At 44.0% G+C, this 15,157-nt stretch overlaps 1 protein-coding gene across 2 annotated transcripts; it reads right to left on the bottom strand.

Annotated features, from left to right (window-relative positions):
* Window positions 1-347: 347 nt before the first annotated feature.
* On the bottom strand, window positions 348-14,558 carry LOC108798994 (neuropeptide-like protein C4orf48 homolog). 2 transcript variants are annotated; one of them, XM_018570802.1, is made up of 4 exons: window positions 14,417-14,558; window positions 9,080-9,233; window positions 4,683-4,771; window positions 348-1,271 (listed from the first exon to the last, which is right to left on the bottom strand). In XM_018570802.1, exons 2-4 carry the CDS (start codon window positions 9,201-9,203, stop codon window positions 1,200-1,202), a joined length of 285 nt encoding a protein of 94 aa, XP_018426304.1. In that variant the 5' UTR covers window positions 9,204-9,233; window positions 14,417-14,558; the 3' UTR covers window positions 348-1,199. The 2 variants fall into 2 exon arrangements, with proteins under 2 accessions (XP_018426304.1, XP_018426303.1); XM_018570801.1 differs by having other exon boundaries at window positions 9,080-9,230; window positions 14,416-14,557.
* Window positions 14,559-15,157: the final 599 nt, after the last annotated feature.

Genomic DNA, 15,157 nt, shown 5'->3' with positions numbered 1-15,157 from the left:
ATACATCCCTCTATCCTCGTACCATTCTTACTACTCTCTTTCATACCCTCTTTCTGTCCCCATTGCCCTCCTTCCTTCCCCACTACCCTCCTTTCATCCCTGTTACTCTACCAACTCCAGTATCTTTCTTCCCAACTACCCTCCTTCCTTTCCTACTATCAGTTCCTTCTATCCCCAGTACCTTTAGTTTACACTACAACATTAGTGAACATATATATTAAGTTCTTGGTATTAGTGAAGAACACTTAGAAGCAAAGCACAAACAGTGTAGTATTTGGACTGTACAAGTGGGCTGGAAGATGATTTCAGTCCTTAGAAGAAAATACAATTGTATAATAAAGCTGAACTCCATCTTTCTGTAAAATTTTATTTTGTAAAGCAGTAACATAAACTTGGACAACAGTAATCACTAATAAAATTGCTTCTGAGATCCCTGAGACAGGCTTTAGAAGTATCCCTTGTGGCCAATTTCAAATGTTCTCATTTTGCTTGTGGCTACAAGTGAACCATAGACAGAGCTGCTTACCATTACTTGTCGTTATGTATGGAAAGCTACTGTGGATAGACTAGTCTATATTTCTAGTTCAAAATAGGAAAACCTGAACAGGTTCCCCGCTGAAAGGATACTTCAAGAGCCTGCACAAACATAAAGTGGTAAGACAAATAACACTGTTTATGTGACTCATTATTTCGTTGCCTCGTATTACCATAACGGATTTGCCAGAAAGGTGGAGGTTGGGTTTTCAATATTCAAAAAGGACATCACAAAGCTTTTAAATGATCACACCACCCAAAAATTAATTTCTCAGCTTTGACTGAATCACCCGCAAGCGCCTTAGTTTGGGGTGGAGCGTGCTTTTTTAAATTACAATATTCATGAGTTTCATTCAAATGCAGTTCTAATCAAAACGGTGATTCACCCCACAAAAAAAATAAAAATAAAAGGATATACAATAATAATAAAAAAAATCCTATGAGTTTTATTAAGAATTTCTCCCACGCAAATTCCTCCTCGCACACATGCACAGTTCAGTGTTAGGATGGATTTGTCATGTGTATTTCTTTATTCATGATATAAGCTGCATTTAACACTTGCGCTGCCAGAGGGGACTGGCCCACACTGCGGAGCAATGTGTTGCAGAGCCCTGTCCAGCAGCAGAAGGGTTAAGCTGGGTGTCCTTGACGCGGTTTGTTCATCTTCAGCTCAGTCCCTCCACGGATATGCAGTCGCATAGAGTCCTCCGCTCCACTTTTAGAAGAAGCGTCTCTGTCTGAATGGGCAAAGAGGAAGAAAGCACTTGTGTTATAGCAGATGACATTGAGTTTGATAAACAGAGAAAAAAGGTATTTCAGTGGTAGCTCACTTCAGGTTTCAGCTATTGTATCTCTATGGCAGGTTAGAACGCTGTAACAACAATAAAACTAGTTTCACAGAGGAACAAAGAGGAGAGTTCCATGAGCAGTGAAGGTAACCGCAGATATCTGGTGTTCTATGCTCTTAGGAAGAATGTTGAAGGGGTCTAGTTATAACCAACCTGCAGGGTCCTTTGTGAATATCTGCGAATGTTCGATTTGTGCAAATAATGGCAAAAACAAACCTTTTTAATAGGGATGCACCGATACCGGTTTTTCGGTAAGGAGTACAAGTACGGATATATTTTTTTCCGGTACTCGCCAATACCAAATACCGATACAGGAAGTCCCATTAAGGAAGCTAGGTGGCGTGTAATGACTCGCCACCTGGCTCCCTGATTAGCCGGGAAGCCGGGCAGCATTTAAAGACTGGCCACCCGGCTTCCAGATTAGCAGGGAAGCCGTTTCCATGCTGATTGGTTTGAGAAGCTGGCCAATCAGGAAGCCAGGCAACGCGTCATTACGCGAAGCCCGGCTTCCTGATTGACCGGGAAACCGGCTCCATGCTACCTCCTCACTCTTTGTTTGTTCATCTTATTGGTTTAATTCATAACACACTATAAAGGAAATACACAATTTAATTTTCAAAAGTTTTTTCTACACTAAACCTTTTATCCAAACACTCAAATGATGACAGTGACAAGCCTGTATACATAAACGTAGTGAGAGGAAAAGCCCTTTGCCTTCCCTGGTTCCTCCTTCCCTTCCCAATCAATATTCTAATGGAATTTTGAAGAAAAAAAAAACGAATTTTAAACCCAGCGATGTCCTCACTGGGTCTCTATGCTTCTCTGTGCAATGCAAACAGACCCGCTGAAGCTTCTAATGCATATTGTAAGAAGGTCACGGTTTGCAGTGAAATTATTATAAGCAATTTCAGTCCAGCAGAGGAGCCGGTACAACTGTGTAAAGGTGCCCATACACCTATCGATTTTCGTTCGGAAATCGGCCACAAATGGTCTCTCAAACGAAAATTGATCTGTTGATGGGATGCCAACAATTGTAATTACTGTACTTCTGGCCGAATTTCCTCAATCGATCAGGCTGGAATTTTTTTTTTCGAATTATACGAAAATTGATGAATTAGTGGCGTTTTCGTATGCAAAAAAAATTGCAACAAGAACACTACACATGTGCAAACGAAAATCCGTTCTGTGGATCGGCAAAATTCAATGAGTTAGTATTGCTAACGAACGATTATCAAAATTGGTCTTTGCTTGATGGGCTATTTGAGCTAGAATCGAAACAGGGTTCTTGGCAGCAACGAAGATTTCTGATCGAAAATCTATAGGTGTATGGCGAGCTTTAGACTGAAGGGAAGACCGGAGATCAGATATAAGCAATCACTTTTTGCATGTTGATTCTTTATGGTTGGCGGAACTGGGGGCATGAGAGTTGTGTCCTTAGTCTACATACTTTGGGCTAGAGGATGTCCCTCCTCATCTCAAAAAGTTGGGGGGTATGATGTTGGTAAAACAGGGAGGAGTTCATGAGCAAAAATCATTTGACTCTTATTAGCAAACATAACAAAACAAAGTTGTCATTGCCACTATAGGAAACTGCCTCTGGGTTGCTGCAGAAGACACCTCAAGGTCATTGTCTCAGTTATCTTCTAGAGAGAACAGGCGTCCTGAAACCTGGGGCACTCTTATAATAATATGCCAATACTGACAGCCACTAGGAAGTCTGAGCTTCACCTCCTCCTGGACAATGAAGCTGCCCATCACATGAATGGATCTAGTAGTGAGAAGCGTGATCCTGGAGTGGGCAGGGCCAAAAACCTGGTAGCTGATGTGACTTCCACATTTACAAGCTCACTCTTCCATATTTCTATTTCTAGAATAACCACTAAAATCAGTGTAAATTGGCATCCACAATGACTATGCTTAATACTGTTGCGATTTGATACCAGCCACATAGGGAGTGCTTTGTTTCGGTGAGTTAGCTAACTCATGGACTTGCATTGTAAGAAAAGCACAACCAATGTGTAGCACTGCTGAGAAGTAAGCAAAGCCTACATAGGTTATGACCCAGAGGTGTCCTTAGCCTTTTTGCCCCCTGAGGCGGGGGGGCGGGGGGTAGTGTATACTAACGGAGGGGTTGTGGCCACTGCATCATCTGATCACCACCCAGCTCTGGCTCCGGGTCTGGCCAGCTTCCCGCCCAGCTTAATGATGTCACTGGTTGCCAGGAGTTGGCCGGGACACCGGCCAGAGCATCCCAGGTTGCTAAGAGCTGGGAGGGAGGAGGTGTATGACCCTTAAACATCTCCCTGCCCAGATCTAAGCAACTTGGGAGGAACACTCTGGCTGGAAAGGGGGCAGCAGGCACACAGCAAACATATCCCTCCACCCACATGACCCAAAGAGATGCCACCTGAGGCAACAGCCTTGGGCTACCTCATTATAGGGACCTAATATGGCTGCATGTGTTTTCAAAATATAAATATACAGTATATAAAAACCTTAAATGTGCCTTTATAACAATATTTACATCAAGGCTCTGGCCATGTATACCTAATAACTAGGGCTGTTACTGATTAAAATTGTCGTGTTCGATTAATCGAAAAAAAATGTAATCGATTAATTTCGATTAATTATAACGCACATACAGATCCAACTACATTGGCCTATACACATACAGCACAACAATGACGTAATAAAATGAACTAGGATCACAGTAATCCAGCACGTTATTAATCTGAGTTGCCCCACTCAATATGGCCGCCGCTTGAGTGTGGCAACTCATAATAATAACGTGCTGGATTAGTGTGATCCTAGTTCATTTTATTACTTCATTGCTGTGCTGTATGTGTATAGGCCAATGCCTTGGCTGACGCTCGTGCAGAAAGTTTCTTGGGCAAACTCACCGGCCCAAGTGGCTCCGTCGGCTAACGAAGGGAAGGGGGGGAGGAGTCCGGTGACGTCACGGGCATCAACGTCACCGGACTCCTCCCCCTTCCCTTCGTTAGCCAACAGAGCCACTTGGGGAAGGGGGGAGGAGTCTGGTGACGTCGATGTCCGTGACGTCACCGGATCTCTGACGGGACTCCCAGAAGCCGGCGGAGAGGTGAGTATTTTCATTAGCGATAAAAAAAATTTTATTGATCAAAAAGATTAACGATTAATCGAGAAATTAATCGTTAATTTGCACAGCCCTACTAATAACCAATTTTAAAGATTTTGCATCTTTCTGTTAAGATGCCTCTCTGGTTACAAGGAAAAATATATTGCATTCCACTGTTAAGGAGTATTTTGTACAATACCTACCCGTGAGTCTAAGTTGTATGCTGTCTTTTTGAGGTCCTGCAGTGCTCTCTGCATGAATTCAAAGGCATGACAGTCCACACAAGGGCGACCTGCAAATACACGACTCATTTAAACAAAAATTCACCTATCGGGCAGTATCACAATTTATCATCATGCTTTAGTGACCAGCACAGGGGTACCTGTACCAGCCTATGTGACTGGTAGACAAGGGCATAGATAAGGTGGGTATATGAAGGACCAAACTCCCCCCAGAGCATCTGCAGCACAGCAGCTAGGACAATGTAGCCTAGCTGGCTTACAGGTGCTTGAGCAGCTGCTCTGCCATGATGAAGGTCTCCTCCGTAGTCAAGGTTTTGACAGACCACTTGGAGGAAAGGGAAGACTCTGATTGGCTGCATCAGTGGCCAAGTGAACCCCATCAAGAGGGGGAGAAGAAGTGTGGTCAGGAACTAAAGCCCCGTCCCCGACTCACAGAAACCAGGAGGTCTGGGGTCACTTGGGAGCAAAAAAGTATTTGGCCACCCTTATGTATCAATACAGTGGTACCTCGGTTCACAAACTTAACTGGTTCCACGATTCTAGTCGCAAACTGAATTGGTCGCGAACCGAATCAAACTGTGATCAGACCGCGATCTCGACTAGAGGAAGCCACGACCATGTGTCAGAGCAGGGAAGATGGCTGTGGTTGTGTTCGTCACCCGATGCAGAGTTCACGAACGGAAGCAAAATTTTGTTGTACTTCCTGTTCGCGAACCGAGGTACCACTGTACTTGCTTGTCTGTTAGGGCTTATTTGTATCAGCCCACACGCTAAAACCATCTGTGTCTGTGTGTGTCTGTGTGTGTCTGTGTGTGCCTGTGGTAAGGGGCTTTTTTTTAACACAAGGAAATGTTAACTTTTTTTCTTTTTGTTAACTTAATAAAATGTCACAAAGTAACATTTCATTTATGTCTATGTACTGCACCTCAATGGAGCTGCAGTACGGTGATGGATGAAGATTTCAGGTGGGCTCTGGTGCAGTGCGGAAAAATACAAACGTCACATTTCATTCTTTTGTGGTGTGAGCAAGGCACATAGAAAACATTTCTTATCTGTGTCTCCCGTGGAGAACTACATAACCAACATCTGGAACAACCTTACCTAACCAGCAGCGGGGGCCTTCAACATCTCTACTATGCAGTGGCATCACAAGGGGGGTGCGGCCCGCACCCGGGTGACACCATTGGAGGGGTGACACCAAACTGACTGACAGTCATCCCTGTGTGACTGTAACCCCTCTAAAAAGTCGGGCACTCTGTCATGGACCGAGAGCCTGACAGTGTCAGGAGAGAGGAGGGGACCCAGCAGCATACCTCATCCCGCCAGGTGAACGTCCCCTCCTCTCTGTGCCGGTGTCCATTGGCAGCCGGCAGGCGTCAATTAGATGGCCGTGAATGCGCGATGCCGTAATCGCGCACGTGCGTGGTGATGTCACGCACATGCGTGATGACGTCACGGTGGGGTGTCATCTGCTCCTCACTACGGGTCTTCACTACGAGTGACTGCTACTATGTTCATTTGACAACAATTCACACCATGTAGCTCAAACCATGAAACGTAAACAATTAACACCTGTTCCAGATTCAATACTATCATGTTGATTGGGTTATGTAACAAAAACAAACTTTAACACCGCCTATCATGTTCTTGAACAATCAACACCTTGATGCATTTCCTTATATGTAGATTAAGTTGACTGATTTACTAGTTGGACTATTCATAGTGAGATATGTTCTAGAAAATTCATCTGAGCTGAGGAATCTACTTAAGTATTGAAACCTCCTTCAACGTTACAGAACAAGTCCAGTAGAATGTGACTAACTGCTACTAGCTAAAGGGAATCTAGAATGTTTTAGTATATAGTGTTTTAAAATATTTTTCTAGATTTATTATGTTAAGAACTTTTTTCTTAAACTGAAGTCAAAACTTTTTTTTAAGTTTGGATAGAGTGGAGAGGGATCATAACACCTGTCAGGTTTTTATTGCAGTCTGTGTCCCCCTTAAGGAGATTCATCCTGATGACCATTATCACTAAACAGGAACAGATAGGAAGCCATCCAATGGGGACATTAGTTCAGGTGACCCTGTTGACCTCCAGAGTTTTCGCTTGTTTTGGAGGGATTTCCTCTCATTTCCTGTTGTGGCTATAGGACAGGGAGTGATAGGAAATCTCCCCTTTTTTGGACACAGATGGCACAAAAAGCAGACAGTGGTTATAACCCTGCCTTACTCTAACCAAAGCTAAAAAAAAAAAAGCATGGACTGCAAATCTACAGGTAAACAGGAAATATCTATTTTTCAGCCTACAGGTGGAGCTCTAACCTTCTACTTCCATGTTTGCTCAATAGCTGAAAGTCGTACTCCAGCCAAAACATTCTCTTAGTCCTGTATGAAACAGGGAAGGGTTAATACTTCTACTAGGTTACCTTCTTACTTCTTTTTCTGTCTTACACCCATCACCTTGAATGTGAGAAGAAACCCCCCACCCCCATGGATACAAATATAACAACATAAAGTTGAGAGAGCGTCTAACCTTTTCCCACTCTATATAAATCCTTCCTTTTGTCAGAATGTGCACAAACCGCAATAGAAGAGCGTTTACAATCAATTTTTCCATTGCCTATTCCTCTGATTTTCGCTCTTTTGCACAGTTACAGCCTCCAATATGTCTGGGAAAGGCTGATGTCTGAATCCCCTGCTGCATGCTGTGATTGTTCTCACCAACTCCTGTATAACTACAGGACATGGTGTCCAGGGAGGAACATCGGCCTCTGACAAACCTGTAAGATTATACTGAAGGCTGTAGCGTCACAAGACAGTGAAGATCAGAAGGATGGGTGGCAGAAAGATTGAGGATAAACATTCTTTCACTCCAGGTTGTGTGTACTTGTCTTTTAAAACAGCATCAGAGTTACTATATAGTGAAATTTACACAGATAAGTAAATAGATCAGATCAGTGATGTCTTCCCATACCTCCTCCTCCCTGCCTGTTCTGTTCAGGCAGTCCCATACTATTTTAATCAGTGACAAAGGGAGAGAGAGACTGAAGGTAAACAGCTCTTGCTGTGCTCTATGTTTAGAAAACTCATTTTTCCCTGTGACATCGGGATCATGGGTGCACCATGTATTAAATGTTTATTTGTGCAATAAAAGTTTGTTATACATATTAAAAACTAACACACGACCACAGTTTAAAAACTTTTAAAGTTATATAAAATGACCCCAAACCATTCAATTTTCCCTATATGTTTGTTATACTCACTGGTACACTTTGCAGAATAAGTGCATTTTTACACCTAAACAATTCCACTCTTGTTCTCCACAGGTATATACCGTACTTACTGAGATTGGAGGGCCTCTGCTCCACTGTTTGTTTACATTCAGCACTGCAAGTCAGGGCCGTCCCTATAATTTTGGGTCACATGGGGGGGCAGCAGGCAGAGCGGCATGGGCGATCTGCTTCACAATGTTTGCAATGTGCCTTGCGCCCCCTTTACGGCCAGGTAGCTAACAGCCGGGTGGAGAGATGTGTAAGAACCATACATATCTCCCTGCACAGCTCTTAGCAAGCTGGACACTCTTGCCGGCGTCCTTGCTGAGCTCCTGTCAACCATTAATGTTGCTAGTTGCAAGGAGCTCAGCGGGGTGCGGGCCAGAGAGTCCCAGATTGCTAAGAGCTGGGCAGGGAGATGCAGAGCCCTTACACATCGCCCCACCGGGCTCTTAGCGGCATCACTCTCCACCACCACCTCCCACTGATTGTGTAAAATCCAGCACCCACCTCAGCTGGCAAAAAGACTAGAGACACCCCTGCTGCAAATCTCCCTCTCCCAGCTGGGAGAAAGTCCCATAGAAGTTTATGGGGCTATAATGTGCAGGTGTGGGCATCTAAGGTAGTATTACGATTACTGATTGTAAACAATAGTGAAACCATGCCAGTGGGATCTCAGTAAGTACGGATCTGTGAAGCGGGAGGGTGTGATTATTTAGGTCAGGGGTAGGGGGCGTAAACAAAACAGTGCCCTTTGTTTTAAAGTGCACTTATCCTTTAAAGGTATTATTGTTGTTTCCCAGGCAATACCTGACTTCCTGTCTAGCAATCCCTTGATATGAATGCCGCAGAATCCAGCTGCCACTCATGAACTTCCTGAAAACTACAGTGGCAGCTAAACTTAAAAATCAACAAAAAATCTCCCACAACCATGAAAGGTTCAGTTTTCTATGACATTCCAGCCATGTAAAAGTGACCTGGAAGCCATTTTTCTTTTTGAAGAGGCTTATTTAAATACACCTCCCATGGTGCGCAGCCTGAAGTCTCCCTGCTTGTACTTAGCATTCCAGTAATAGTGTGACATACTTTCTGGCGGTATTGTGGTCCCATGCAGTTCCTCCGCTAAGACGAGCTTCATGAAGGGCAGCCCCATGGTTATCATCAGCAGAAACAAGGAGTAAATGCAGGATGTCGTGCTTCTATAATACATTGTATATTACCCCTGTTTGTCGTCCCACTGCAAAGAAAACAACAATTTATCTTGTTAAACACTGCCAGCAAGAGAACAAAGCACAGCTGCGTTCTCCTCTATGGATGTGATTAATAACAAAATGGCTTCCTGACCTCCATTCATAGTTTTCATTACTGTAGTTTGTAAGGTCATTGGTCATGGCTCGCTGTTAGATGTCTGGGATACCAGCTGGTAGATGAAGAAATGTCTACATATAAATATTTGGCAGGATGACAGACAAAGTCAAGTTGAGTTGTGGGCTTAGTAATGCACTGGACTCAGGGCTTAGTAACGCACTGGACTAAGGGCTTAGTAACGCACTGGACTCTGGGCTTACTAAGGCCCTTGACTCTGGACTTACCTGAGACCCTCGCAGAGCCCACCTGAGAGTGACCCTGCAGAGCACACCATAGATCCTGCACAGCCCATCTGAGACTCTCTATGGTGGGGTCTGCAGGGCCTCAGGTGGGCTGGTTGCCGGGGTCCCTTTCCCTGTACCTCCTCCCAACTCCTCTTACCTGCTGCTGCTGGGGCCTGGCCTCCTCCACCTCCTCCCCTGTCACCTCTGCCATGCCACCCCTGGTACAGCTGATACTCTTGTAAAAGGCCCCCCTAGGCTGCCAAGACCCCTCACATGGGTACCGGCCGTACCCCCCCTGATGGCGGTGTTCTATCAAAGTCTGTGACTATGTTACAATAGTGTGACCGGTGACGTGGTCACACATTTCAATGTAATCCCGCCCAGTTTTTTGGCGGTGGAATGTGTGACCACCAATAGGTCAAGCATTCCAACGCTTTCTCAGCTGTTCCAGGGCAGATCGGCATCGCAAATCGTATGTGCAGGAGAACTGATGTGTCTTGGAACAGCTGTTCCGTCCTGAAATGTCACTTCTATCCGACTCTGTGACTGTAATCTCACATTCCACCCCACTCACAAAGTCGGATAGAAGTGACATTTCAGAACCGAACAGCTGTTCCAGGGCAGATCAGTTCTGCTGCACATACCATCTGCGTAGTAATGGCGGCTGGTCGGAGACAATACTTCATACATATTTCCCAAATGCACCCATTCCTGAGCCGCCCATACCCCCTTCCTGAGCCGCCCATACCCCATTCCTGAGCCCCCCATACCCCTAACCTAACTATTACATGGCTCCCCTAAAATGGCTGCAATATTCCGCACATCCACGGCTTACGCCACCCATTGTTCCACAAAATGGTGTTGACTGTCCCACACTTGCGCAGTAGTGCCGCGGAAGTTAATAGGAAGGGGGAAAATAGGGAATTTGCGAGGTGCAAGAAGGGGGAACAACTAAACTCCCTGTACACACTTCAAAAAAAAAGTGTTACCCACCCAAGGTATGCTAAAAATGAGTCTAACTGCCTGGAGTTGCCTGTGTATGGCTATTGTACCTGGGGCCCTTGGTATTGTCACTGACTGGTACCCTGTTTTGAACCCCTTCCCCTCCGCATCTGCATACTTTTCCGCTGTACCCCCCTGTACTGATATGGCACTGACATGCACTTCCTCACTTGTCACCTCGGAACCAACATGCACTCCCTCACTCACTGCCACTACACCGACCCATACATACTTTCCGATTCAACTATGAATGGGCACACTTTTGCTGGCCTATATTTAAAACAAAACAAATATATATATAGAGAAGCAAGCACATAAAAATTTGAAAGTCATATCAAAAATAATATGAAGAACTCCTGGTAAATATTTTATTAAGCCTTGCAGTGGGGCTACCCCTGCAATGCAAGGGTTAAGTGCTTGTTTTTGCCTAGGGAACTGGCTGGCTGTGACAGGGCTCACTCCTTGTCTGTTTCCTCCCCTCTGCAGTGATGGTATGTCCCTCAACGTCCTCATATCCAATACAATGTGTAGAGAAAGTGATGACTCAGGGAACTTAGACAGCTGAAGTGAAGGGGGAGAGAGGCTCCAGGGACCGGTCTAAGAGGATTGGGTGAGTATCATTTTTTTTTACATTTTTGACCCCAGGCAAAAACAAAGTTCTTAACCCTTACAGGACTCACATCTGAACCTGAACAATATTCCTGCTAAGTACCATCTCAAACAGATTATAAACAAATCCTACTGGAAAATATTTGCATTTACCACAAAAGTTTTTGTTCTAGTGCTTATTCCTTGTATTACTGTATACTAGGAGTACTACTAGCAAAACTTGGATTGTATATACAAAGCCAAATGAATTATAACGTATCCCTAGGCCAGTATTTAGGGCGGCAAGGCAAGGTATAAAGCACAATGCCTACAATTTGTGTTTTTCATTGACGTCTCCCTCATCTGGCCGCCTCTGGGTAGTTGTAGGTAAATTCAGCAACAGACTCAAGTGGGAGGAGTGCAAGGCTAATGTGAGTATTCACAAGACTCTCTGTAAGGCCTCATGCAATCAAAACGACAAAATGCCCCTGGACACAGCTCTGTTTTAGTCAACGTGTCCATCCATGCACATTGTGGTGTTTAGATGTGTATTTCAGAGCAACGTTCAGGAACATCAAAATAAAATGTCCTAAACCTGCGTTCAGAAAAGAGCTTACTGCCATTATTTTATGCGCATATGCACATGTAATAAACCAACTTTTAAATGGTCCCTTTCCCTCATCACCCCATGGCCCTGCATTTTAAAAGAAATCACATTGGAAATATCTTTTTTTTTTTTTAACTAGTATTAATGTGATCCTGGGACGGCAAGGCTCCGATTTGTTGGTGTAAGTGTGAATCGCCAAATACGGGGCAGAGAGTTCACACCAACCAGCCGCACGAACCTCCCAGAAAGAAAGAAGATAAAGGTGGAACTTTGTGGTCATGTGACTGTGTAGAAAAACATTGAAAAAAGGGAATTTAAGTTGTGATTTGTTATAAAATGTAAGCAAGACCATGGGAAGAAAAGAAGAGGGAAAATGTTAATGTTGATTTATGACTTCGACTTTCCTTCTACTTTAATCTGACTGAAATGAATAGTAACTAAAAATGTTTTCATTATTCAATTTTTATGCTATTTTGGATTTGGCCACCAGCGCATTTTGTGCATGCACACCGCAATTCTGGAGGGGGGCGCATGACGTCACATATAGCAAACGTCTGTTGGGGGGCACAATTTTCCGTTCTTGCCTCGGGCACAAAAGGAGCTAGCTACGGTCCTGAATCTGACCTTTGGGTTCTCCCAACACCATTTTACCTGTAAGCCTACTTCAGGCAGGGCTTCAGCACTAGTATGAAGGAATACAAGGGATACAATGGCAGGAGGGCTGCTGTTGGCTGTTGAAGAAATTGTGGCAGCTGAGGGGAGCTGTGCAAACAAGAACTAACACCCAGGAATAATAGTGGTGAGGGCCATGGGGGGCACAAGAGAGCAGATAGGAGGCTGGCTGGCACTGGAGGGTGCCAGGAATAACATTAGCACTATAACATCATTCTGTGCCAATGCCAACAGCACAACAGCCACCGTCAGGTATGGCAAGTCTTGTTTACTTATTCAAACAGTGAAGAAGTAAACACCAAAAATGGCCAACACGGTTTTTAACCTTGTTGGCCATTTTTTTAACAAGGTTTTAATACACAATATATTGGTTAAAAACAAAATGGCTAATATACATACACACACACACACACACACACACTACAATATAATATTATCTTTGCAGTCCCAATCTCTATTCTTAGTTCTCATTGGAAGGTACCTTTCATTTCCCTGCTATTAATCATTTAACATTAATGGTGATAAAAACGTATGGATCGGGTATGAAAGGGAAACATGGGACAAATCCGAAGGCAGCAACTGCTGTATACTTCTTCCTGGCTGTCATCCTGCCATTTGGCTTTAGTTCTTAATTATTATTATTATTATTATTATACAGGATTTATATATACAGTTTGCGCAGGGCTTTACAATATAAGGAAGACATTACAATTACAATACAATTCAAGACAAGATGGTAAGGAGGGCTTTTACTGACCCAAAACAAGTTTGTGTGCAATCTGGAGTTCTTCTGCTTACTTCAGATACTACTTTCTTGTTCTGAGAACACTGAAACTAGAGATAGCCAAGCAAAAAACATTTTCAGAATGTGATCAGTAATCACAGCCCCTGTTATAACGAAGCTACCATTGTTCAACCCTTCTGAAAAGGCTAGTTGCCTGGTCGTCATGCTGAGCCTCTGTCTTCAGTACTTGGAGTCTCTGATGAGGAGCAAGGGTGCAGATAGGTCTTTTTACATTTCTCTGACCTGTCCAGGACAGTATAACAGCCAGGCAACAAGAAGGTCAGCAATAGTAGCCCCCATATTTCTCACATGCACCCATGACAGCACAATTTACAATGCCCCGAGTGCATTATTATGTTACAACATAGGACATTGCATGGGCAGGTCAGACATGGGAAGAAAGATTTCAATATAATGATATTAGAATATAGCACACCTAAAATATTGACGCTGAAAAGTTGCTTTAATTAAAATTGTTACTTTTGAACGATGTGAAATGTTACCCGTACAGCATGAAGCGCAATCCATCCCAGCTTATAAAGTGCATGCCGTACAGTTTCCAATGCAGCAGAACGGCGGACCTTCTATCTGCAGTGTCAGTGCTGCTCATAGCCAGTCAGTCAATGCAGATCGCTCATTAACCACTTAATTTCTGGCAAGGCCTGCCGAACCTCTTCCCACCCTCCCCCCTTCCCTTTTGAAATCCCATACAAGCAACACATGCATAATAAATAGGCTCATGCCCCAATAGAGGGCTACTTTGTATTATTAGAGCCTGTAGAACAGGAGGGGATTATTTAACAGAGAAAGAGCAATTGCGTTTAGTAGCAATGAGTGCTAATCCGACACAGGTTTTATTTTTAACGCAGGCGGATAGAAGCTGATTTGTGATGGGTTGCTGTTGCCCACCACAAACGCATGCTCCTTGCTCTTGCATTATTAAATATCCACCACTTATGTGGCTAATTGCCCCAATATAAGCTCTGCGTTCCTTTTAATTGGAGCAATTGAGGCTGAAAGGGACTTGCGTACAGATGCATTATTCCACGGTGTCTGTCCCCCACAGAAGCATGCAGTATTTTCAGAGCAATGGCTGGCGCAGCCCGGCACAGGCGACAGTGACCTGTGCCATAAATGACAGCTTGTGGTTCAGAGAATCTGGCAGCATGCACAATACCTGTGTCCACTCTTTTTCTTTTGTCTTCTGGGTATCAGAAATGGCTGCTCCAATCTGCTAGTAGACCAGCATTTGTGAGCCACGTCTCTCTCTTTCTCTCTCTCTCTCTCTCTCTCTCTCTCTCTGTGCGTGTGTGTGTGAGTGTGCAGTGAATTAGGTGATGCTTGTTGCCATGGTGATCAGTCATAGCAACCGAGCAGTCTCTGCAATGGTACCCAAAAGACATCTGACATGTTGAAGGGTAGAGGGGGGGTTCTGGTGGGAGTTACAGATTAGCATGCAGGCATAAAATATGTTTCTTCTGCAGGCAGGGAGGTCCATGGTAAATATTAGATATTACTGTGCTTTAAAAGTGGCACATATACCAGTTCAATAGAGTATTTGATGGAGTTGGTGAGGATATGGGATTGACTGCTTAAAGGAGAAATCCAGGGGGTAAAAACCCCACAGAAGTCTAAATATATGTAATGCCAGGAGAGCTATGTACCTGAATCTGCATTTATTTTATTATAGGCGAGGGTTCATTCTGGGATAAAGTAAAGTGGCACCACATTGTTTTATAAGTGCGGGGTATATTCTAGGATAAAGAAATGCTGCACCACATTGTTTTATAAGTGCAAGGGTACATTCTGGGATAAAGAAATGCTGCACCACATTGTTTTATAAGGCAAGGGGTACATTCTGGGATAAAGAAATGCTGCACCGCATTGTTTTATAAAGGTGGGGGTAGCCATGTCAGCTC

The sequence above is a fragment of the Nanorana parkeri genome, unplaced genomic scaffold (genome assembly GCF_000935625.1).
Source record: "Nanorana parkeri isolate BGI_ZX_2015 unplaced genomic scaffold, ASM93562v1 scaffold1598, whole genome shotgun sequence".
NCBI lineage: Eukaryota > Metazoa > Chordata > Amphibia > Anura > Dicroglossidae > Nanorana > Nanorana parkeri.
Note: the sequence above shows the minus strand (reverse complement) of the source record. Positions and strands in the feature narration are given on the sequence as shown.

Coding starts and splice junctions, on each gene's coding strand:
- LOC108798994 (XM_018570802.1), bottom strand. CDS start 9,203: ATGTATTATAGAAGCACGACATCCTGCATTTACTCCTTGTTTCTGCTG. Junction 4,772..9,079: donor GACCACAATACCGCCAGAAA/GTATGTCACACT, acceptor GTGTATTTGCAG/GTCGCCCTTGTGTGGACTGT. Junction 1,272..4,682: donor CATACAACTTAGACTCACGG/GTAGGTATTGTA, acceptor TTGCCCATTCAG/ACAGAGACGCTTCTTCTAAA.